Source organism: Eucyclogobius newberryi, unplaced genomic scaffold (genome assembly GCF_026437365.1).
Source record: "Eucyclogobius newberryi isolate DKJ021-1_F unplaced genomic scaffold, fEucNew1.0.hap1 SCAF_21, whole genome shotgun sequence".
Lineage (NCBI taxonomy): Eukaryota > Metazoa > Chordata > Actinopteri > Gobiiformes > Gobiidae > Eucyclogobius > Eucyclogobius newberryi.
Genome location: NW_027315846.1, coordinates 14,912,800 through 14,936,762, shown reverse-complemented (window position 1 = coordinate 14,936,762; position 23,963 = coordinate 14,912,800). Strand labels below are relative to the sequence as shown.

Here is a 23,963-nt window from a genome sequence, read left to right as displayed (position 1 = left end):
GTAAAGCTGGGCCGAGTTCCAGGTCAGATTTGTGAAGAGATGAATAAAGAACAAATGAAATGAATAAATGCAAGATCAATTTCAAGCAATAACATCTCCATATGGAGACCAAGCAACCAAGCAGAAGGTTACACAGTGAACCTTTAAACTAACAGCTTTTACATACTCCACGTGGCATTTATGATGAGGTAACGTGGCACTCTGATTAAACGTATGTATTTGCTGTACCAGTCGGCCAGGCCGTAGAGCGGGACAGAGATGAGCTTCCAGCCTCGCTCGGATCTGGGCTCACTGGCCGAGTGCCACAGTCTGCGCTGCTCCTCTGGTCCAGTGCTGTTCTCCACAATCCACAAGGACAGCGCCCCCTTCTGTAGACCTCCAGAACACACCCAAAACCGAACCTGGAAAGAGAAAGAAGACTTTACATAATGTGGATGAAAAAAAACCTGTTCAATCAAAATTAACTGCCGTTTTTTTGGCCAAATTTGTTACACACAACATTTGCATCACAAAGCCAGGGGACTTCACATTTACATTCCACCCAGATCAATCAGCAACAACCATCTGCTCCTTTTAATTATTCTTCAACTATTAGAATTCTATACAGATCAACATTTTCGCTATTTCTCCCTGCCTACTTCATCACAAATCAATCTAATTTAGGACTGACAAGCTGAGTATAAAACCAGCTCAAACCAAAACAACACCGTTCTCCATCGCAGGAATTAGACAGTGAAAGGAAGTGAATCAGAGGCACGGCTAACAAGCATTGGATGTAACCGAGTCTCAATGCAGCACTTTAGTGGCGAGCCGGGGATGTTCTTCTCACCTTAAGTGAAACCAACAGTGTCCTAAACTGGATATCCACATGGAACAGAAAACACCGCGAGCCAAAACCACTGCTCACCAATTATAGTCAATTCTTTCCTCGATACTGAGCCCTATCTCACGGGCAGACCCCACACGGCGACTGCAAACAACACCGAGCTTACACGCACTCCTCTGTCCGACATCTGGCGCGGCATGAAAGTGACACAGCTCTCTGGCAAACACCCAAAACTAATATCCTTAAAACAGGGGCGTCCAGGAAAAAGGGAGCCGGGCCGAGATGTGGAGAGGAGGATTTTGAGTGTTAATCCGGAATCATGGCAAGGCTTTGGCAGCGTTTCAAGGCGCTGGATGCAAAGGTCTGGGACGGCTTAGCGCGGCCTTGTCCAGTCCGCGGCGGATATTTGCATCCCCGTTTGTCCAGCGTCTTTTTCGAGCAAGAGCCTGGACCCTTGCTAATTTTTAATCACACAAGCGACAGGCGTATGCACCACCAGTCTAGTCTTTTGTTTTACATATGCTACATACGCACACAGGCGGGAAATGAAAACAGGTTTAATTACGAATGCTAAACCCGTTGCTGTCAATAATGTCCTGAAGTGCGCAATCTCTTCACCCTGCGCTCCAGCCGGCTCCGTGCGCTGACTTTTGAATAAAACATGGATTATGCTTCCACGCCAGGTCAACAAACAGCAGCAAAGATTGACGAGGTCAGACTTCTCAGTAACCGCACAGACACAAACACAGCGGGCTAAGCAGTGAGGTTCTTTTTTTTTTCAAGCATTCTCAATTGTTAAAGGAATTAGCATGTGAGACAGGCTCCAGTGTTTACACATATTATGGCAGGCTCTCTCACTGGAAAGAGATGATATGTCAGCAAGAAATTTAGATGACAATTGAGTGGCATATTCCCAAAATTGTGAGAACTCATGTTGTGTGATTTCGTAAGAGATAATGCTTTTAGATCTCAGTCCTTTGAAAATAACAACTTAAATAAATTATGAAACAATGAAGGTTTTGACACCAACCGGTACAAAGTGATGCAATCTTCTTTATTAGAACAGTGTAGTAGTGTTACTGTAAAACCAAAACGTTTCCTCACCTTGCAAGGAGAGTTTTTAAGTGGTGGAGGATACATCGGGCTTCTTAGTAGAGCTGACCCCCGCTGCCCCTTTGTCTGACCACCTTCCACACTGAATGTACCACCTAAAGAAAGCCACAGTCACAGTTAAACAGCTGAACTCTACAGTCAGCCCCATTTGGAAGCTGGCAGGTATAATGTTATGGCACTCCGGAGGCTGTCACCATCTAAAAGCGTAGAATAAAATTAGAAATGAAAAGATGTATTATTTCAGAAAAGTCAATGGGAAAAATGGATGTCAATGAATGCTGTGTTCTAGTTGTCCTCAGATGTCGGAATTCCAACATGGAAATTCACACTGGAACACACACCGACTTAGAAAATCTACCATAGCAGCGCCCTTGGTTTGTATAGTTTAATATTTGACAGTTGATATTCAGAGGTGGTCTACTTAAGTACTGTACTTAACTCCACTACATTTGAAAGACAGATATTATGCATTCTACTCCACTACATTTCTAAAAAAGACTCCAACAACAGAGTACTTTTGTGGAGGAGTTTTCCACTTCTTTTGTCCGAGCCATAAGCCAGAGAGTGAATTTGTGCAGATGTTACAAACTCACACACAGAAGCTTTTCCCCTGCACATGTTGTGGCTGCGATTCCACTGATCAGACAGTTGCTAACTCTCTTGCCATACACATGCCATACTACATACTACCGCTAATTTACATAATTTATACTAGTTTTATACGGTGGACTGAACAGGTACGACAATCTGAATCTTGTCTTTAGAAGGAGCTGATTATTATTTATTTTTTTGAAGCCCTAATATAACATTGTTTGTAAAAAAGTACTTTCAATACTTTCTACAGCACTTTAGTACTTAAACTTAATTAATACTTTCACTGAGCTACTTTTACAATACTAACTATATAGGAGTTATATTTGACCAGGTGTAGCTGTACTTTTACTCAAGTAATGAAAAGTAATGTTGTTTTGATCTAGTGTTAATTGCACTGCCCTTAAGCTCTGCAGTAATAAACGCTCTGTTATACTGATTTTGTTAATGTCTACACTGAGCTAACATTAAAACGAAGCAGAAATTAATAACTATCAACTTGTGCTTCATAAACAGTGAATGTGCTGATAACTTAATTGAAAACGCATTTTGGTTCATTTGAGCTCTTTCCTTTTTACTTTATATTACTTGTTTTGAGTCATAACTGTACATAAACTCAAAGTACTGCTCATAGTTTAGCCCGAGCTTTGACTTCTGACCTCTGATACAACTACAACACAACATTACTGACAAAACCTTGAAATGGGTGATCACTGTTGATGCAAGACAACAATTTCTACAGGTACACTTCAATCTTTTAATTCGATATTTAAAAAACTAAACATCTCTTTGTTATAGTAATATGCATCCAAGTCATTTTTATTGTGGATCAATAAGGTTTTTCTTAGTCAAATAAGTTTATTCTAAATGCAATGGCAACAAGTGCAGCAAAGAATACTCTGTCATTGAAAGTAACTATGATGGCACAGTTGGGAAATCACAAACTTGAAAACCACTAAAAATGCAGCCGGAATTAGTCCCTTATGACCACTAGTGTTTCTTAAAATAGTTCAGAACAAAATGTCAACAACATAAAACATTCAATCCAAAATGTTCCGTGCAGAAACTACGACTGTTTGCACTGATCGCTTTTACCTGATTTTAACACACTGAGCAGGACAGTTCTTTTTGTTGTTTCCCATTTGCTATAATAGTTTGATGCTAACATCTTTTGTTTGATTAGCAAATGTATTGTGTTGTGCTGTTGGTTAACCAGCAATTCAGGGCAATATAGTGACTTTTTTTCAAATCTCAAATATGAATAAATCTGACAACTGAAAAGGACCATCAAAGTAACCTTTTTCATTCCTGACACAAAGTGGAGAAAGAGCTTTTGGGGGAAAAGTGCTCTGACATGAAAGTTCATTTTCTTGTTCAGGAGTAAATACAATTCTAGTTTTAGCACTCGTTTCTTTTAGTCTCTCTGTTGAAATATGGAAATATGAGGCAAAGTTTAACAGTTGTTCTCCATCTTCAACTCTTGAACCAAGTCCAGAAAACATAATTTAGTGAAGGTATTTTGTGATGCAAATAGCCTGGATGTCACGAGAGTTGATATCGTTCTCCTTCTGTCAGGGTTTCTACCCCCCTGTGCTCATCCAACTCTTTCAACACCTCTATTTCATTTCATCATTCAAATAGGTGGGGTTTGCATGCCATCATAATAATCTTGGACAGATCAGATTTCTGGGATAAAACTTGTCTTTTAAAACGGTTTGTGGTTGATCTTTCTCTAATTACAGTGGCCATACCGCCCCATTAATGCCTGATTTCTTCTAATATCGGAAGCTAACCAGGGTTGATTCTTGCTATCATTATCATTATGAAACCAAAATTACCATGTGTGTATAATTTTCTTTGGGAGCGCAGTAAAATTATGAACAATGATTGCTTCAACAAATCATAGCATAGTTCAAACGCTCAATTGTTGTCAGTTGAAAGGAGATTAGATCACAATATCTTTGTGAAGCCAACGCTTGAGTTTATGTTAAGTTATTTATTTTAAACGCTGTGAAATGCCCTTATTTCTACATGAAACTATGCCACACAATGTTCTTAGTACTAAGTGGATCACCTGATGTCGGGCAGATCTGCCTGGTTGCTTTGGCCGGACTCTGCAGTCTTCTCCAGGAGAACGTACGCCCCGGTATCGACTGCCACATGCACTCGCCCTCTTCAAACGTGCAGTAGCTGCCATTGAGGAATCGCCCTGTGGAAAAAGAGATAGGAGAGGGAATATGTCAAGGCTGGATGATAAGGAAGGTGTAATGAGTGGACAAGCATCGTGGGGGGCACCTATGGGGGGAGAGACAAAGAGAAGCTGATGGGAGATTGGATTGAAGTGAGAGAAAAGGAGAGAGGACATGAAGCGATCAAGGAAGTTGACTGACAGAGAAGGCGCAGGGGTCGGGAGCCACAGGAACATGGGGGGCATCATTAATGGGGCCGAGCTAAGTGTGTCAGTGGGGAGAGAGTGGAGAAGGAAAGCACCCCAAGAACCAAGGACAGTGGAGAGAGGCTGTGGTTTGTAGATGAAAGATGGTTGAGACTTGCTATCAACTTGACTATCATTAAAAATGTTTACACAAAAAAACAATCCAAATTACTTTCATTTTGTACTTTTTAAAGCAGTGTCCAGCTGGCTCAGTGTTAGCATCACTACTTCCTGTACAATTTGGTCTCTATGGATATATATATATATATATATATATATATAGGCAACAGTTACTTTGGTTAAAATTAGGGCTTTCGAACATGGAGTGCTAGTCGAAATGCTGAACATTGTCCTCCCCTGTGGGCGTTCTGTGAGAAACAGTGAGCTAACCATCGCCCTGCTAATATAATAGATCCATGCCTGCTGTGCACAGAGCCCATTGCAATCAAAATTAAGCCTGAACTGCTTTCTTTTCAACTAAAGCTGGAAAATATAGATCGTTTGAAATTGATAACTTTGCACTTACAAATTACACATGTCTCCAGAGTTACTGCCTGATTCACTCAATCAAAGTTAAAACTCTTTTGAACATTTTACTTACATTGGTTATACTGTTACAGCTCATTGGTAATATGTTTTTCAAGGAGTCAATTGTTAGCTCAGAAATACTTCTCAAATGTTTTGCCAATTGGGGTTGTGTAGATAGCAGGAGGCGTACAGCTGTTCACATTCAGCCTCACGTCGAACAGAGTTAGCAATATTTTTGTTAAAGAGGAAAGCCATGTGGCTAAGACTTGAAACATTTTGGTTATGCCAGTTGTGCAATGCTGTGCATTATAAACTAGATTATGTTATGTACAAAGGCCAGAGTAAAATTGTTGGAAAACATCTTGTAGAGATAATGGAGCTCTAACTGGTGTAAGAAGATCATAAACAGCCTCATTTCATGATAACAACTTAGCAGGCAAAGAAAAAGCTCTTTATGCACTTTCATTCAAAAACATCCAAGCATATTACTTTGCAAAAACTCCAAAACAAAGACTCTATTCTCTGACGCGGAAAGCTGATCCTTTGTAGCTCTTTCCTTTTCTTTTTTCTTTTTGAAATATATATAAACACAGAAGAAAAAAACATGACCAGAGAGCAAGGGAAAACTAAATAAATAAATAAGAAGAAGAAATGAGAAATAATAATTATAATAATGATGGCATAAAATAACAAACATAAATAAATAAATTATGGCACAACAAGTCCCACATTCAGTCTGATCTAGAACAAAGTTGATCAAATATGTAACTTTTTAAATTAAGTCTGAATGTAATGACATTCCCTCTCCTCGTCCGTCAAAACAAGGCTAACTTCTCTGTCACATTTGTTTTTAATATATTTAGTAGCTATTCAGATTAGCAATGCATTGATACAATCAAGATATTATCCTTGAAAGTTCTTATTTATAAGCCTTGATAAAACAATCAGCAGTTATAGAGGACCAGGTCATTCATTTGTTTTATTTCTTGGTTATAATAACTCCTTATTTGTAAATACATATAAAAGTCCTGTTTCTCCAAGCAAAAGTATTCTTTCAACATAATAAGATAATCACATGAACAGCTTTGATATTATCAAAGCTGTTCATGTGATTATCTTTTACAATTTTGTGAAAGACTAATAGTAATCCAGACCTTGAATCTCAGGTCAGGACTATTTGGTTCAAAACATTGGTCATAAAACAACCAGTTTAAGATTTTAACATGTTTCTAGCGCCTTCCATGTTGTAAGAACAGATTTTACCCAGGGATTCCTTACTTCCTCGTAATGACTAAACTGTTTGTTATCTGCCACTAAAGCCTGTACAGGAACGCACAACATGAATCTGAATATTTTCCATTGAGCTTCATAGTCTGGGTCACACTAGTAAAGCAACACTCTGATTTGAGCTGAAGTAAAGTCATTTTTCAGATAAAGTAAACCACCTTGTCCTTTTTTGTTTGAGAATTGTTGAGTTTTTAGTCTGATTTTAGGGTTGTTGTTTTTTTTGTTGCAAATCTTAAGATTGATTTATTCCACCCATCAAACAGCCGGTTGGGGATGGAAATTGGGAGAGTTTGGAATAGATATAGAAATATGGGCAAAACATTTTTATAGTTTCAATCCTCTGACTTAGATTTAAGCATGGGACCAGAGTCCATTTTTGAGATCTTTACTTTATAGTGGAGAAAAAAGGAGAATGGTCTTTCTCTAAGATCATTATAGTTCTTTATGAAGGACCAAACCTAAATATTCAAGCATACGTTTGCCATTTAAATGGGTAGTTTTTTTTCTCAAGGAATTTCAGTTTTTTGAACATTCAATTTGTATCCAGACATTGGACCAATATCATGAAGGAACATGAAGTATGGAAATGTAGTTTGGTCAAATATAGTAGTATATCGTCTGTGTGACGCTAGGTAGCCATCAACCCGAAAGTTTCCCTTTGTGGCTCTCTCTTGTTCTCTTGTTTCTTGCAGTAATACGATGAGCCATTCTTGTTACATAAGGCAACTTAGGGTCACTGAATGTCCTCGCTGTCTAAATGCAAATATGCATTTGTTACCGGCGCCAGCCCTAGGGGTAAGCTGGGCGGTAGCAAATGGTACACAGCTAAAGAGTTAGACTGTGTAGCCAGGAGAATATCGCTGTGGACAGATGAGGGAGACGAGTCATTCCATGCACAGCGTGTTTAATTCTGCTGTACATGCGCATTGTCTCGCTCTAATCCCCACAGGAGCGCTTAGAGCACCATCTGCTGGATGGATGTCCCAAAGATTAAAGACACAGTAGCCAAAAATACAAAAAATAGAGGGGGTGTCTGTTTCTATATAAACTTTTGAATATAGCGTTTTCAACCTACTACACTCTCCCCTGCTTTAAAAGATGACTCCGGCATCTTATGCTAAGTGTTTCAAGTTAGGTCACATACAGTCTTAAAGAGTCATATTACTTGGTTAATTTGAATGGTTACTTCAGTCTTTCAACGTCTAACATGTCCATACAGGAGTAGGGTAATAGTACATGTCAGGTTGGTAATAGGGCAATGGTTGAGGAATACAGGCAAACATCATGTTCGCTCCAGGTCTCCATTCTTGGTATGATGGTTGTCCAAACCGACTGTAAGTGAATAGTTCTCTTGGCTTAATGGTTCTGGACGATCGGCGAACTGTTCCCTCATGCATGTTTGTTTCTGTTTCCAACTCATCACTGTCCACAGTTTCCATTTCTGGTATGTCCGCAGCTGGAGCAATAGCCAAAGGTACTGACCTTGGCCCTGAATCAGGTTCAACAGCCGGGATTGCCATATTTGGAGTTTGTACCTCAACTTGTGGTGGAACTCTTGGTTGTGGTACTCTAACTGGTTGAGTACTTTGTCTTTCTGTTTGAAATGCAGGTGCTGTGGCCCTGAGTCCAGAACGCCGTTGAGGTGTAGGTTCACTTTGACGTATAGGCACACGATGCCAATTGTACGTGTATTCCTCTTCCTCATCTGATTGTTCAGACTCAGCAGCTTCCTGAATTTGTCTTTGTTCTTTTCCTTTACATTGTTTCTGTCTTGTGCGGTTATCTTTTTGACATTGTTCTTGTTCTAGTGGCAAGTCATTGACTGATAATAGAAGATTTCGGTGTAGAATTCTCAGATTACGGTTTCCTGTCTCACTTTGAACTTTATACACAGGTCCATCTTCAATCTTTTCAATCACTTTATGGATACATCTTTCCCAGTAAGCTCTTAGTTTTCCAGGACCTCCTCGTTCAGAGAGATTCCTGACTAGTACTCGATCTCCAGGTTGTAAAGGGATACCTTTTGTGTGTTTGTCATAGTACTTTTTCCCTTTAGCAGAGCTTTTCTGGCTGTTTTCTGAAGCAATTCTGTAGGCTTCTTGCATACGACATGCCCATTTTTCAGCATACTCTTGCTTTGTTTTACAGTCACTTTCAGGTTTGATGTCAAAAAGCAAATCTATGGGTAGTCTAGGCATTCTACCATACAGGAGAAAAAAAGGTGAATATCCAGTTGCTTCATGTCTCGTACAATTGTAAGCATGGAGAATGTGAGGCAAATGGTCTTTCCACTGTGTTTTCCTTTCTTCTTGTAGAGTGCGTAACATTTGTAGTAGTGTTCTGTTTAGACGCTCAACAGGATTACCCTGCGGATGATAAGGGGTCGTTCGAGAGTGAGCTATTCCTGCAAGTTGTTGGAGTCTTTGGAATAGGTTATTTTCGAACTCCCGGCCCTGATCATGGTGGAGTTTTTCAGGAAATCCGAACCGTGGGATGAAGTCATGGAATATTTTCTCTGCTGCGGTTTTACCAGACTTATTTTTCGTTGGATAAGCTTGCGCAAATCGCGTGAAGTGGTCTACCAGAACTAATATGTACTCATAACCGCCTTTACTCGGTTCGAGGTGAAGGTAGTCAACTGATATGAGTTCAAAAGGAGCACTAGTTGTGATTGAACCCATTGGGGCTTTGTCTGGAACACACGGACGTTTTTGTTTCAGACAAGTGCATTGTCGAATGACATAATCCTCAATATCGCGTTGCATAAATGGCCAATAAAAACGTTCTCTAGCCAAATGAATTACTTTATCTGCGCCTACGTGACCCATATCATCATGCAAATGTCTCAAAACAGTCTTTTTCAGTTTGTCTGGTAGAACTAACTGTTTTCTTTTCCCAGTATATCTGTACATGAGTCCTTTTTCTAATTTTAGTCTGTTCCACTCATGTACTAATCTCCTTGTTTCACGAGTCATTTGTTTCTTATCTTTGTCATTTGGATTCCAGCCTCTTTTCTTTAACTGTATCACTTCACAGATTGACTTGTCCTCTTTTTGAGCAGCTCGAAGATCTTCAGGTGAGATTACTGGAGTACCTTCAGTTTTAGTGTCACTGGTATTTGAGTTTAACTGTAAAGCGGCAACCCATGGCACTTCACTGTCTCTCATAGCTTTGTCACCCTGCCAAATGGCAGAAATTACTTCAGGTGGCATTGTCTCTGTGTACTCTGGTAAGTGATCTGTCAGTTGTACAGGATATCTGGACAGTGTGTCTGCATCCGCATTTGATTTGCCAGGACGATACTTGATTGTAAAGTGAAAATCTGCTAACTCACCCACCCAGCGATGCCCAACTGCGTTTAATTTGGCTGTACTCAAAACATATGTGAGGGGATTATTGTCCGTGAATACTGTAAAAGTAGGAGCATAATAAAGATAATCCCTGAATTTGTCACAGATTGCCCACTTGAGCGCCAGGAACTCAAGCTTGCCGGAGTGAAGGTGATAGTTTTTTTCAGCAGGTGTGAGCGTCCTAGAACCATATGCAATGACACGTAGTTTGTTGTTCTGTTGTTGATAAAGTACAGCTCCCAGACCTTCATTAGAAGCGTCTGTATGGAGGACGAAAGGCAAGTCAAAGTTTGGGTATGCCAAGATAGGTGGACTAGTTAACATGTCTACAAAATGTGACACAACTGCACTGTGTTCATGTGTCCAGTTAACAGGGGTTTTGGACGGAAGCTGACCATTACTGCTTTTCTTGGACTTGTTAGATTTTCTTTTTGTAGATTTGTACTCTACCTCACTGGGACTCTCAACAAGTTTAAATAGTGGTCTTGCTAACCTGGAAAAGTCCTGAACGAATGTCCTGTAGTAACCTAAGAAGCCAAGGAGAGCTCTAACTTCTCCAACATTCTTTGGTTCTCTGTCTCGAAGCTGGTTAACTGCTTCTAGATCTTTAGGATCTATCTGGACTCCTTCACTAGTCACAAGACGACCTACATATCTGATTTGGCGTTTAAAAAGTTCACACTTGTTAGGGCGTAACTTTATACCAAATTCTCTGAGTTTGTGTAGAACAAGTTTTAAGTCATTTACATGGTCAGTGAAAGTCTTAGAATAACATAACACGTCATCTAAGTAAGGTGAACAACACTCATCCCTCAAACCTTCAAGGACCCCTTCCATACATCTTTGAAAGGCTGCTGGGGCGTTGGTGAGGCCAAATGGGAGGCGGTTCCACTCATATAACCCCCAAGGTGTGCTAAAAGCGGTCAGGTGTTTAGAGTTCTCTTCCACAAAGCCTTGGTGGTAAGCACTACCTTGGTCTAATATTGAAAACCATGAGTAGCCCCCCAGGTTATCCAGCAGGTCTTGAATGCGTGGGAGTGGATGGCGATCGGGGATAGTTTTGCGATTTAACCCCCGAGAATCAACACACAAGCGAAGTGACATGTCCTTTTTTCTGACACAGACCACTGGTGAGGAATAGGGAGAAGTGGATTTCCTAATCCAGCCATGGTCCAGCAGCTTTTGAACATAGTCTTTCACTTCCTTGTACAAGGGTTTTGGAATGGAGTTGTAGGACGTTTGGACAGGTACATTGTCTGTGAGATTGATTTTGAGTTGTAGACTCGGGATGCATCCAATGTCTGAGTCACTTTTCCCAAAAACATCAGACTCCTCAAACAGCATGTCCTTTACCATCTTTTGTTCATTCTCGTCCAAATGGGACAAATCCACAGGTGGATGCCATTTTTCACTTTTCACATGAGTATCCTTTGTTATTTGGCATTGGTTACTGGTTTTCTGTGTAGAAATGGGATTGACAGAACATGTGTTTACATTGGTTGGTTGGTCTGAGTTGTCTGAAACACAGTTTACAGGTCTCACTTCGGTTACTTCTTCTAATGTTCCCAAAACAGTTCTCTTTGAAAGATAAATGTCATGTTTAGTGATGTTCTGAATAGGGATTTTTACAGTCTTTGTTAAACCACTAGGGACATCTACTAATGCAGGGAACAACTCTAAACCATCTGGACAGTCATCTTGAAAACTGGGCTGAAATAACATTGCGCCTCCGGCTGGCCACTCTCTGACCCTGCACCTGATTTCAGATATTTGACCGGCAGGCAATATTACACCTTTTTTACCAGTTTTTACTGTGTATTCTATGCAGTTATCAGTTGAGGTAAAAACTTCAAGTGCTGACACTAAAGCCTCAACTGTACTGTCATTTACGCTTAGTGCCTCTTTGAGTAGAGCTGTGATGTTAGTATCTGTCTCTTTGTGGGATTTAATCACTTCTGCAATAACATTAGTGCCTAAAATGGGATGACTTAGACAGTTTTGGGAGATGATCACTGGTACTTGGATAGTTACATGTCCATGGTTATTGCTCTTGATCTCGAGTGCTACATCAGCCCAGCCTTCAAAAGGAACGTCACTGCCGTTTGCAGCAGAAATTTCAAAAGGTTGGTCTGAAAAAAAGGACGTGAGTGGTTGAATGGAAACAGCTGGTAATGTCTTTTGCATCCATGTTTTTCCCACCATGGTCACCTGAGCACCTGAATCCAGTAGCATTTGGATTGGAGCACCATTGAGAGCACATGAAACCATACATCGTTTACCAATGAGTTGAGCAAGTCTTTTCTTTGGCTGTGGTGATGAGCGAGTTGACTTGGATTTTGGATCTTGACTGTTAGAGATTTGGGGCTTTAGGGATGTCTCGGTCACTGGCTGCCCCTCTCCTGTGACCGTGTCGCGTTTCCCGACACTTTTCGCTGAAGACATCCTATGGCCCGGTGTCCTGTTTGGCCGCAAACAAAACAATGATGACACGTGGTTATGTTTTGTTGTACGCATGACTTGCATTTGCCCCTTGTTTCACTTCGTACTTGTGGCTTGTGTCCCTGAATGCTTAAGTCCACAGGTATGGGGTTATCAGGTGGTCTGGTCATTTGGGCTAAATGCTTAGTCAGTGAGGACACTTGTGCTGTTAGTTCTCTAATAGCGTCATGTTGAGTTTGTCTTTCTTTGTCGTCTTTAGTCTTGTCACCACTGTCAAGTGTAGCAATAGTCACAGTTTTAGTCTTAACAGTTGTACCCAGCCTTTTCTGTCTTTCTGCCTCCTCACTTGTCGATTTAGTAATTTGTTCTAATAAGAGGTCATCACTAATTTGCATGTCATTAAGGAAGGGCTTTAAGTCACGTCTCACATAGTCATTTTTCTCATTTAACCCCTGATATAGAGTATGGAGAAAAGTACCCTGTACAAGTTTAACATCATATGTAAAACCGGTACCAACTTGTTGTGACTCAAAAATAACGCGTTGTTTTAAACCCATTGCTCGGTATAAGAACTGTTGTGGACTCTCTTTATCTGACTGTTTAGCATTACTTAACTCTTGAAAGAGCTCTGTACTGTTTTTGTCATGAATGTGAGAGCGAAGAAACTTCTTAAGCTCACTAACATTTAAATCACATTTGTTGAGTAACATGTCTCTAAATGTACCAGGTTTTGTGATTTTAAGCACACTTCTGATAACTTCTGATTCAGAAAAACCTTCGGATAACCCTTCATCAATTTGTTTACACAAGTTACTATAAGAAACATCTGAGCCAGTGTCTGAAATCTGTCCGCCATGCAGCTTAAACCCTCTGCGTGGGAGCAGACTTGCAACATCACTGATACTCAATACCTGATTTCTCAAACTGGATGATGGACTAGTCCCACTCAGATGAAGGCCAACATTTCTGCTGGTTTGGTCTGCAGCAAGGTTTCTTGTTGGTGTGCCAACGTCTCTGTCTTCTCCAGAAGAGTAGTCGTTGGGTAAGGAGTGGAGATTGTTGTGTTGAGGTGATGGGGTGATGGTTTCTCCTGAAGTGGTGGAAGGAGGTGTGTTGAGATGACCCGGTGCTGGAGCAGGAACGGTGGTCTGGACTTCCCTCTGGACGTGAGCAGGACCCTCGTCTCCAGGACCCTCGTCTCCAGGACCCATCGAAGCTGTAGGTCTCAGCAGATCGGCCATCAAGTCATCAAGGAGGAGCAGTTGCGACATGCCTTCATCCTCTAGTGACTTGAGCTGGTCACCTCTAATGTAGTCAACAATAAGCTCATACAAGTCAGTGTCACTTAGCTCATCAGTGCGGACTGGAATATTGCCGTCATCGATGGCGTTTGTGATGGCTTGTAGCTGACTGGTGTTCAAACTGGAAAGTTGTCTCTGGATCTTAACAATCAGCGCTCGCCGTGGTGCATTAGTTGCCATGTCCTTTTGATGGTGGTGGATACTCTTTGGATGACACACGTAGTGGGAGCCTTCCCTGAAGTTCCAGACACATCAAACAATACAGGCGCACTCTTCACCAGGCAGTTGCTTTAGTTATCCCGGACGAGCCCCCAATTGTTACCGGCGCCAGCCCTAGGGGTAAGCTGGGCGGTAGCAAATGGTACACAGCTAAAGAGTTAGACTGTGTAGCCAGGAGAATATCGCTGTGGACAGATGAGGGAGACGAGTCATTCCATGCACAGCGTGTTTAATTCTGCTGTACATGCGCATTGTCTCGCTCTAATCCCCACAGGAGCGCTTAGAGCACCATCTGCTGGATGGATGTCCCAAAGATTAAAGACACAGTAGCCAAAAATACAAAAAATAGAGGGGGTGTCTGTTTCTATATAAACTTTTGAATATAGCGTTTTCAACCTACTACACATTCATAGTTATGCATTACAAACAATGGTAAAATACATGTGCAAATCTGTGTCCAACATTATGCACAAATGCATACACTTTTACCACATGCTTGCAAAGTTATAACAGGCCATAGTTAAAAGATTTTCCTTTCATTTCAAATCAGAAATGACTTTGCACACCTTGTTGTACGTTGCCCACAGTCTGTTGCTATATGCGTTCCATTGGCATATACTATTTTGCACTTTTACCCAGCTGGTCTGCACTAATGCACTCTATGACTTATGAAGTGGACTTTTTCCTCCGTGAACTTGCATGTGAAGCACTTGCAAGAAACTTGCAAAAGTGCAAGTAGTAACCTAAAAATAAAATTAGTACAAGTTGCATTTGTTTCTCTAGAAGTGCTAACGTAATTGGCAAATGTTGCATATGGCAACAATCTTTCCATAGAGTAATCAATTTGAATTTGATGTGAAGTTTTAGATTGAGATTGAGATTCAAATAATAACTTCACATTGTCAGTTTATTCATCTTATGAAGTCTTGACAGCATTTTTTGCTCTACCATTTTCTATTCTGCATTGTTCCTCTGCATTGTTCCTCTGTTGATAAAACAATTCAATGCCACACGCCATTGGTGTAGGAAACTTCAAAAATTGGTTCAGGAATAGGAATACAGTTTGGGATTTGTTTTTATTCAAGACTAACCTCAAACGTTTCTCACACTTCCTATTCCTCCTTGTGTCTGATCCAAGCATTTTCTTGTAGTTGGGGCCATAGTTTTGAAGGCAATGGACTTCTTACTACTTTTGATCATCTAGGGTGATCTGCAACTTTCAAGCCTCTTTTTGCATAATGATGAATACAAACTAACCATTTGGAGAGATGTCAGGACTTTTTGCAGTTGACGCAAGCAGTTTAGATTCTCTTGTAATGAGCTTTGGCACATTTTCAAATCAAATGCAGATTTGGGGAGACTACAGATCAATAGTATGTAGAATAGGATCTGTGTGCTAGAGGCCACTTGGCGTAATGGTGCCGAAGGAAGAAGAGGAGCACAGAACAAATGCATGAATGCAAGGTAAAGGTTGTATTGTAGGTGTGAAAGGCTGAGGGAGTGATGGAGAGAAGGCTTCTTTTATACATGCTGATAGCCGGCCTTCATGCTCATATTGGCATTAGTGACAGGAGTGGTGTGAAATGTGAACTGTGTCCTTGGTTGTAGATTAACGCTGTGTTTCTCTGCTTTGTATCTGTGCCATAAATAAGTACCTTAACAGTATTCAATACAGACTCTTGAGCAATACTTTCTGGTAAATAATCCTATGTATATGTACTGTTTCTTGTGATGTGATGGTACAGACATTTTCTTATATGTATTTTGCAATTATTAATTCACAATGTTGATCCAGCACCCACAGAATATCGACTTCAGAAACAAAGAACAGAGACCGTTGGAATTAATTTTGAACATAATTTCAACGTTTTGCATGTGATTGCCTCATGACAAAATATGAAAATGTACAGTCCAAAGACCATGAACCCTATTTAAAATTGTATAGAGCCTTGAGAGAGTAAAAGATCGATTTCCACATTGACTAACACAGACACTTCATATATTTACGAGCTTAAATATTCCCTCAGAACGCAGGATTATTGCATTCAAACGCAGCTAATCCCCAAGGGCTGGTCTGTGGTGCCAATTAGCTAAGATAAATTGTAGCGTTGTGACAGTGACAGACTAGTTTTTAACCACACCTTTATGTTCCACTCTCCTCTGTGTGCAAAGCTGTACAAGGGACACATGCACAAGGGAGAATCCTGACATCGTCTGTAGGCAAATGAATTACAGCAATCTTTACAAATCAAACTATGCCGGTTGAAACATTGTTAAGATGGTTAGACAGAGGCTAGACAGACACACCGTCAAAACCTGGGGGACTTGCAACCGAGATGTAAGACCTGGCTAAGATGTCGGAAAAGTAATGGTTCTACTAAGTACGTTTTCACGATGCATCCAAAAGTGGGATCTGATCTTGAATTTATTCCAAAAGAGAACGCACAGATTCTTTTAGCATCTTTATAAAACCCCAAAAAGCTAGCTCTAAACGGACTAAACAGGGATCCAACTGTGTCTTGATGAAAACGAAAATAAAGACCATCACAAACCAGAACTGAACGTCTATAACCAGGATTATTCCAGGACTAAGGCGTTTTTCGTAGCCAACAATACCACATTTCGATATATACGGGTAACTTGTAAGATTGTAATGTGAAAATCCATGGTTTGACTCCAGATCCTTCTTCGTGCAAGAACATGGATTTTAAACTAGATCCAAACTTTAATTTACAACATGGTACAGAAGGTTGGCAAAATCCAGGCAGACAAATGGACACATACACTAACGCTAAACTGCCAAAACCTAGTAGACTTATAAGTAAGATGCCAGACTTCTTGGCAAGACATCCGCTCCCCAGCCGTCGTAGGAAAAAACAACAAAGAAATGTGCAAAGAGATAGAAATAACAACTGTAGAATATTTCTTGTTCGAGGAATCTTAGTCAAGCATAGCCTTTTTTTCCTCTCTATCTTATCCTGTCTGACATGCCATTTATTGCACCACTGAACAATGACTTCATTAAAGATGTCCTACCACAGCTGAGTGCCTTCACAACCACAAGTTTTGGGAACATTTTTATATAAAAAGTGTTTTGGTGCGATACTCACTGCAGCGTTCGCCCTCGTCATCTCCGAGCGGACAGTCTGCCTGGAAGTCGCACAGTTTGTCCAGTGCTATCGCGGGCCCTTGGAGACAGTGGTACAGGCCCTCCAAGGTGACGTTAGGACCAGGCAGAGAGGCTAGACACAAGAAGAAAATTGTGGTAAGAATTCATTCAAGGACTACTCGATGCTCGGGTTGTCATTTTAGTTTTTAGAGGACTCGCAGCAGGTTATTTTTTTGCAATGTGAACAGTGAATGTAAAAAAATACTCACGTAAAAGTATCACATTAAAAAAATCGACTGAAGTAACAGTTTTGAAATACCTGTTTAAAATGTACTTAAATTGCTTTGTGAATTTTCTATGTATATTCTAATTTGCTCAAAACTAGGACATGAACTCAAAACCTTTAGGCAGGATGTCATGAACATGCTAAAAAGTAACTCCGCCCCTGTGTCTGACGTAGGGAGTGAGAGAGGAGGAGGACGCCGACATGGATTTCTTACAATACCGGGACACGCTAGCATTGTTATTAGCATCTTAGCATTGGGTGACTTTCCTTTAGCAGCCATTTAATGCATGCCTCTGCTTGGACTCTGCAACCACATTTTTCACATGTTTTACTGAGAGGACACAAGAGTTTTGGTGGGCTCCGCTCATTTAACTACGATCCCTGAAGTTTTACCAAAAGGACAAAACTTCAAAGTTCACGGGGCTCATATGTACCAGTGGCCTGGGGCAAGCATGTTGTGGGCATTATGTTGTGATATCATAATATTACTAAGTAAGCATACTGCTGATAGTAAAGTATATTCCCAGCATAACTGGGTATGTAATTATTTCTAATGTGGATTTTCAGAGTGCAGACTACACTACAAGGATAAATGAGTACAGTAAAGTACAGACACCAAAAATGTAGCATTTTAGTACAATACATTACTTTTACTTTTGTACTTTCCACCACTGTGTAGTTAAATTGATAAAGTCAGTAAATCTATTTTATTTACTTTTACATGAACCATTTGAGCTAAGGGGAAAAGCTATACGTAATTTTACATACATTCAGAGTTTCATAAAATCCTTATATGTTTGTATACTTGCACAAAGCAAGATAATGCTTTTTTGCTGGTTGAGCTAGAATTGTTTTTCTTCCAAATCAACGTTATAGTCCATATTTGACATATGACACTGAACGTTAAAAATAGATGCAGTTTGGATGACATCACCTCATCCATCAATCAGACAGAGCAGTGCGAGACAGGTAGGAGCATCCGTTGACATTTACAAGGTCAGAGGTCACCTTGTTTCAGTCAAAGCCTGTTGTTAGATGGATGAGCCTAGGGTTAGCTTTCCCTTGTGCTACTTAAAGGGGCAATATGTAACTTTTACTGCTTGTATCCATAAAGATGACATTGCTCTGCCAGAAATAACTCACAGTAGGGCATTAAACATATTTATCTCTAAGATGACTACAAGCTGCTACTGCTAAAATGAATAAAATAACAACCATGCAGGTCAATGTTTAATTGGACCAATAAGTTCACTTTAAATGAACTGAACATTAAAAGTACAAGATTGACTTTTTGGACTTTTGCAGATAATCACATATTAAAATATAGCTTTTCAATTGGGATTCATTACTTTCTTTCATCTTGTCAGTTCGTGTCTATAGATATAGCTCTTAGAAGTGCAAAAATGATGCATTCTCTAGTAACATCATGTTGAAAAAAGCTGAGGAAGCAGGTGGCAAAAACAAGCATCTGTCACAATATCACCAATGATGGAAGCTTACTCTTGATCTAAATTTAAACCCTATCATTCCACATTTTCCTTACAAATGTTCAGCACATTCAGCTGTATTTATTGCTTTTTAAAAATAGTGAAGAAATTGCTAATGATTTCCAACTTGACACATTTGCTTTATCTTAGCCCATACTTTACCAACACATTTAGATTTTTCCCAAACTTCGAAGACTGTAGCACAATTGCAGGGGAGATGGACTGACAGACAAAGACATACGACTCCATTACAATCAGGTATAGTAGTAGTAGTAGTAGTAGTAGCAGCAGCAAAAATAGCTATGGCAAATTGGCAGTATCAGTCAGACACAAAACAATGACCCAGATAGTGGAGCAGGTGGCAGAAGACTTCACGCACATAACACGGTGGTAACTGGTCTCAACAACCCAATCGTGAAAACCGGGCATTTGCATTCTGTATCTATGCAAATGAGGCAAGTGATGGGGAACGAGCGCACCCCTACTTTAATCAACATGTTAGAGTCAGCGCTGTGAAGAAGGGAAAGAGAAAAAGGTGCACTAACACAGGGGTGTGATCTGCGTCTTGTGCGCCCATAAAAGGATCCTTATCATGAAGGATTGTTTCCACGGTCTGTATTTGTGCGTGTTACGTACGTTCAAGTGGTTGTTGGACACAGACATTTAAAAAGGGATGGAAAATTGAGAAATAAATTGAAACCATACACTTCTTTGGTACATCATAGAAGTAAGTTTGAAAAACAAAACATCTTTTGCATATTAAACACAGGATTAATGACAAAACTAAAGTAAACTAAAGTACTGATATATTGTTATTATTGTGGAAGATTAAGAATGGCAAGGGAATTGTTTTAATTAGGTGTTGTTGGTGTTTATCTCTGTGATAACTTCTCTATTAGTTCTGTGAGAACTTCTCTATTAGTTCTGTGAGAACTTCTTTATTAGTTCTGTGAGAACTTCTCTATTAGTTCAAAAGCAAGCTATATGTCACATTAAAAATAGCATTGTCAATAGGAGTTTTTGTCTTCCTATAAGTTATCTGTCCTTTTCCTCTGTATCTACCTGCGTTGCAACAATGCAATTTCCCCATGTGTGGACAATAAAGGATTATCTTATCTTATCCCTCTAGAAACCTGTAAGTTGACTTAACAGGGAACTGGCACATAGAGTGGAAGGCATTTTGCTGGACAAAAACAGTATACAATTATTATATTGAGTGACCATAATTTCTTGGGCCTTTACATAGAGAACTTTGAATGTTGTTTGATTTATGTAATCCTGCATTTAGTCAGTCTTCTTCAGTACTCAAAACATAAGCCCCTCGGTATCCATTGTAATCATGTATTTTCATCTGTCCAGTTGATAACTTTAAATGATAGTTGCCATTTTTAGCCTCATACAATCTACAACTCTTTTCAATACACCAGCAGATACAGTACAAGCCCCCACTACTGTTTTGTGATTACTTTGGTGTCAAGTAATAGAGTAAATTACCATGAAAAGAAATGCCCTTTGTTGTCAAGATTTGTGTCGTGCTTTATGCGTCACAGCTACTGAGCAGTAACATACTCATGTACATGTGACATTTAGAAACAACCAACGCCCGCTCTTTCTTTTAATGCGCCTGGCTTGTTTGTACTGTATGACCAACTGTGTGGCGACAGGGGCTCTGCGGCGCGGCTGTGCTCATTCAAGGCCCGCACATGCATTATGCATTTGTTGTGCTCAGTGCTTTCCTCTGCACTGGATGTTGACACCTCGAGCCGAACAATTTATCAAAAAAACTTATCTTCCGTGCAGTCCGGACTACTGGGCGAGGTATGTAAATTTAGTGATTTATCTTTGGTGCAATGACAAGCGAGTAAAAAGTGTCAAAGTGGACGTGTCAGTGAACTTTGGGTTGGCGGAGCAGGTAAGTGCGCGCGAGGTACGGCCGCTGCCCCGTGTCCCATGGACCAAAGCGCGTCTTAAATCACACCATGTCACACTGAGAACAAGTGGGTCAGCAGGGGGGGATGGATGGCCTATGGGAGTAAGTGAGTTTTGTTATCTGTGTGGCTGAGGGGGGGTGGGGGGTTGGGGGGGCTACACCGGCTTTGTGTTAAGGATGATGTATGAGCAGTCAGGTGAGCTGGAGAGGTGACTACGCAGCCCACAACAGTAGCTGAAAGATGACTGAGGCACAACAGTGCGAGAGATGTTTGAAATCTATCAACAATTAGTGTCAGTCTTCATTGTGGCATTACAGTATTCATGCACAGACTGACAACTGCACCTGTCATTCTGTGCACGGGTGGATTTGACTTTTATTATGTACAACCAGCTCATAACATAAACATGGCATCTACAGAGCTAATTCTGTACCGAGACGCTCAAACAGGTGTCTCTTGATGTCAGAGCAGGTGTGTGCAGGAGCGCGAAAGAAGGCAAGGCTAAAATGAGCTAAAACAACAAAGATGTAAAAAAAAAAAAAAGACTTATAGAGCCTCAAAGCTGCAGACAGTTTCATAGAACATTTTGTTCTCATTACTGTAAAGAATAAAAGGGCTTTTGCATCCTTGTTGCCAAAGGCTGTAACATAAGATGAGTATTTGATCTTAACATTCAATGTGAAGTCTGAATGTCACTTTTTGGAAAATAACTATATAGTTAAGGGATACTCTATTTCAAGCTCTTCTAAAAACAACTTACATTATTTCTATTTGGTATGGTAGTAACTGTACCAACACAAACAGTAGGTTTCTAAAAGCACGTGACATAAGCATTAATAATGTTTTAAAGGTGCACTATGAGACTTTTGGGGTGGGATTCTACCATCTGCTTGTGATGGAAATGTTATGTCTTTGCCTCAAATGTATAACTAGCATTTACTTTAAATCATGCAATGTTATGGCTAAAAATCACCTGCTTATTAAGTAACAATTATTTTTGTTCTTTATGTCGCAACTTAAGCCGAGTTCCTATGTTTGCAAACTGTATTCAATGACGATGGGAATAAACCTTTTCTGATTCTGATTCAGATTTTTGGTCAGACAGGAGCGTTTGTTTACCTGCTTTATATGTTCCAGCTACATAATGGTGTGGAGATGTGCCTTGTAGGCTGCTTACATGGTTTAGTCAGTCAGTAGGGGAAGACGAGGGTCACACGAGGCCCCCTCATCATGATTTATGCTCCTTGGACCTCGCTTGTGGATCTCGATGGCCTCTCTGAGTCAGAGAGCAGTAGTATTTGTTACTTTCAGCCTGGATGACCCTGGCATTATTCAAGTCCATGATCTGGTTTTGTCTCTTGCAGTGGTCGGATATGACTGATTTCAGGTTTTCTTGCTCTGCTAGTTCTTTTTGTTGCTTTTTTGCCTATTGACCATTTTCTTTTCACATACTTTTTTTCAGAATTATTTTCTCTGTGTCCCAAATAGTCTTGCAGTTTCTTTTACATATGTTTCATTGCATACTAGACATGGAATCTCATATATTACATCTCATATGTCCTGCTTTTCGCCATAAACGCTGCTGAGCATTCCCTGCAAAGCAATGCCCAGAGACAAGCAGCTGGAGGAGTTTTAATCAGAAAAGTTACATAATGCGCCTATAATCAACTAAGTATTTGCTATTTCTAATTGTGGTACAAGAACACTGTCAGATAGCCATGTGAATGTTGCTTCTCTGTTGATATGTTGTTGCCATTTCACGACACAATACTACAGTTTTATGGACATTCTTTTTGACCAGTGCCTAGACTATGACTCTCTCTTCACTGGGACATCACTACTCCACTTGTTAAAATCCAGACAGCAGAAGACATTTAGTCGTGTTTGCGTGTTGATTCAGAGATTGCACAGATAGGCCTGTCTCTGTCTCTTAGCGGAGCGTGTAGAGTATCATAAGATCATGTAAAGTAGTTTTCCCCATCTCAGTCAAACTTGAGCGGAGTTTCTGTGTGGGAATCACTAGTGCATTTGAATACCGACAGATTAGCCCTCGTTCAAGTACAGCTGAAACAACACACAAAAAAACAGTAGAAGCAGAAATATGAGCTTTGTTTTCCACTTTCAGTCACTTCCTCAAACCACTCGTGTGCTCACTGGCTTATGTGATCTGCTGGAGTCTGTCTTTACAGTAATTACAGAAGAATAAAGTGAGGGTCCGTCACTAGCTTGATGGAATTGTTTTTCCATCCATCCATCCATTTTCTACCGATTGTTCCCTTTTGGGGTCGCGGGTGACTGGAGCCTATCCCAGTGACTTTGGGCCTTAGGCGGGGTACACCCTGGACAGTGGCCAACTTGTCGCAGGGCCGACACATAGACATAGACATTACAGACAGCCATTTACTCTCACATTCATCCACTAGGGTCAATTTTAGAGTCATCAATTTTACCTAACACATGCCTGTCTTTGTTCCACATAAACCTATACATCATTATGAAAGCTAATGAATACAGGTATTGTTATTGCCAAAATATTCTTGGTTTGGTGGAGTCAGCAAAAATGTCCTATTCTTTAAAAAAAAATCTACCAAACAGTTTATTCATTATTTTAGTAACATTCTAATTTGTACACATTGCTTTTCCCCCCATTCTAATTCTTCATGAAGAGCAAGTCAGCTGCTCACCACACCTCGAGCCAAACTCAATCAGAACCGTACAATCAGATTAGCTTATTTCCGTTCATTGGCCATCAAACAAATTCTGCTGAAATCCACAATGTTTTTCAGTCCCTGTGATATTTTTCCCACTCCGTCTCTCACTCCTGCAAGATTTTGACGAAAAATTGCTTCACGCGCTCTTATCTTTTGACTTGATACCGCTATTTATATTTCATTTAAAGCTATTTTGTGTTGACGGCGGTACTTTATAAAAAAAAAATATATAATAATTTATTTCATTTATATTGCAGAACTCAATAATCTAAGTGCAGCGGATCCGTAAACCAAGTAATAAAATAACTTTGGCCTAAGCAGCCATAAGCAGCCATGGTCCGTCTGAACAGA

General features: G+C 40.2%; 1 protein-coding gene and 1 long non-coding RNA gene across 2 annotated transcripts in view; both read right to left on the bottom strand.

The window, feature by feature from the left end:
• Positions 1–23,963, bottom strand: part of LOC140370691 (uncharacterized) — a 592,343-nt gene that overhangs the window by 209,418 nt on the left and 358,962 nt on the right. The window lies entirely within an intron of this gene.
• The window catches only part of alk (ALK receptor tyrosine kinase), a 424,897-nt gene that overhangs the window by 62,493 nt on the left and 338,441 nt on the right, over positions 1–23,963 (bottom strand). Inside the window, exons 6-9 of the mRNA XM_072457605.1 lie at positions 17,199–17,330; positions 4,605–4,739; positions 1,931–2,034; positions 229–401 (exon numbers count right to left, since the gene is read on the bottom strand). Coding sequence (XP_072313706.1) covers positions 229–401; positions 1,931–2,034; positions 4,605–4,739; positions 17,199–17,330 — 544 coding nt within the window. The remainder of the gene's footprint in view (positions 1–228; positions 402–1,930; positions 2,035–4,604; positions 4,740–17,198; positions 17,331–23,963) is intronic.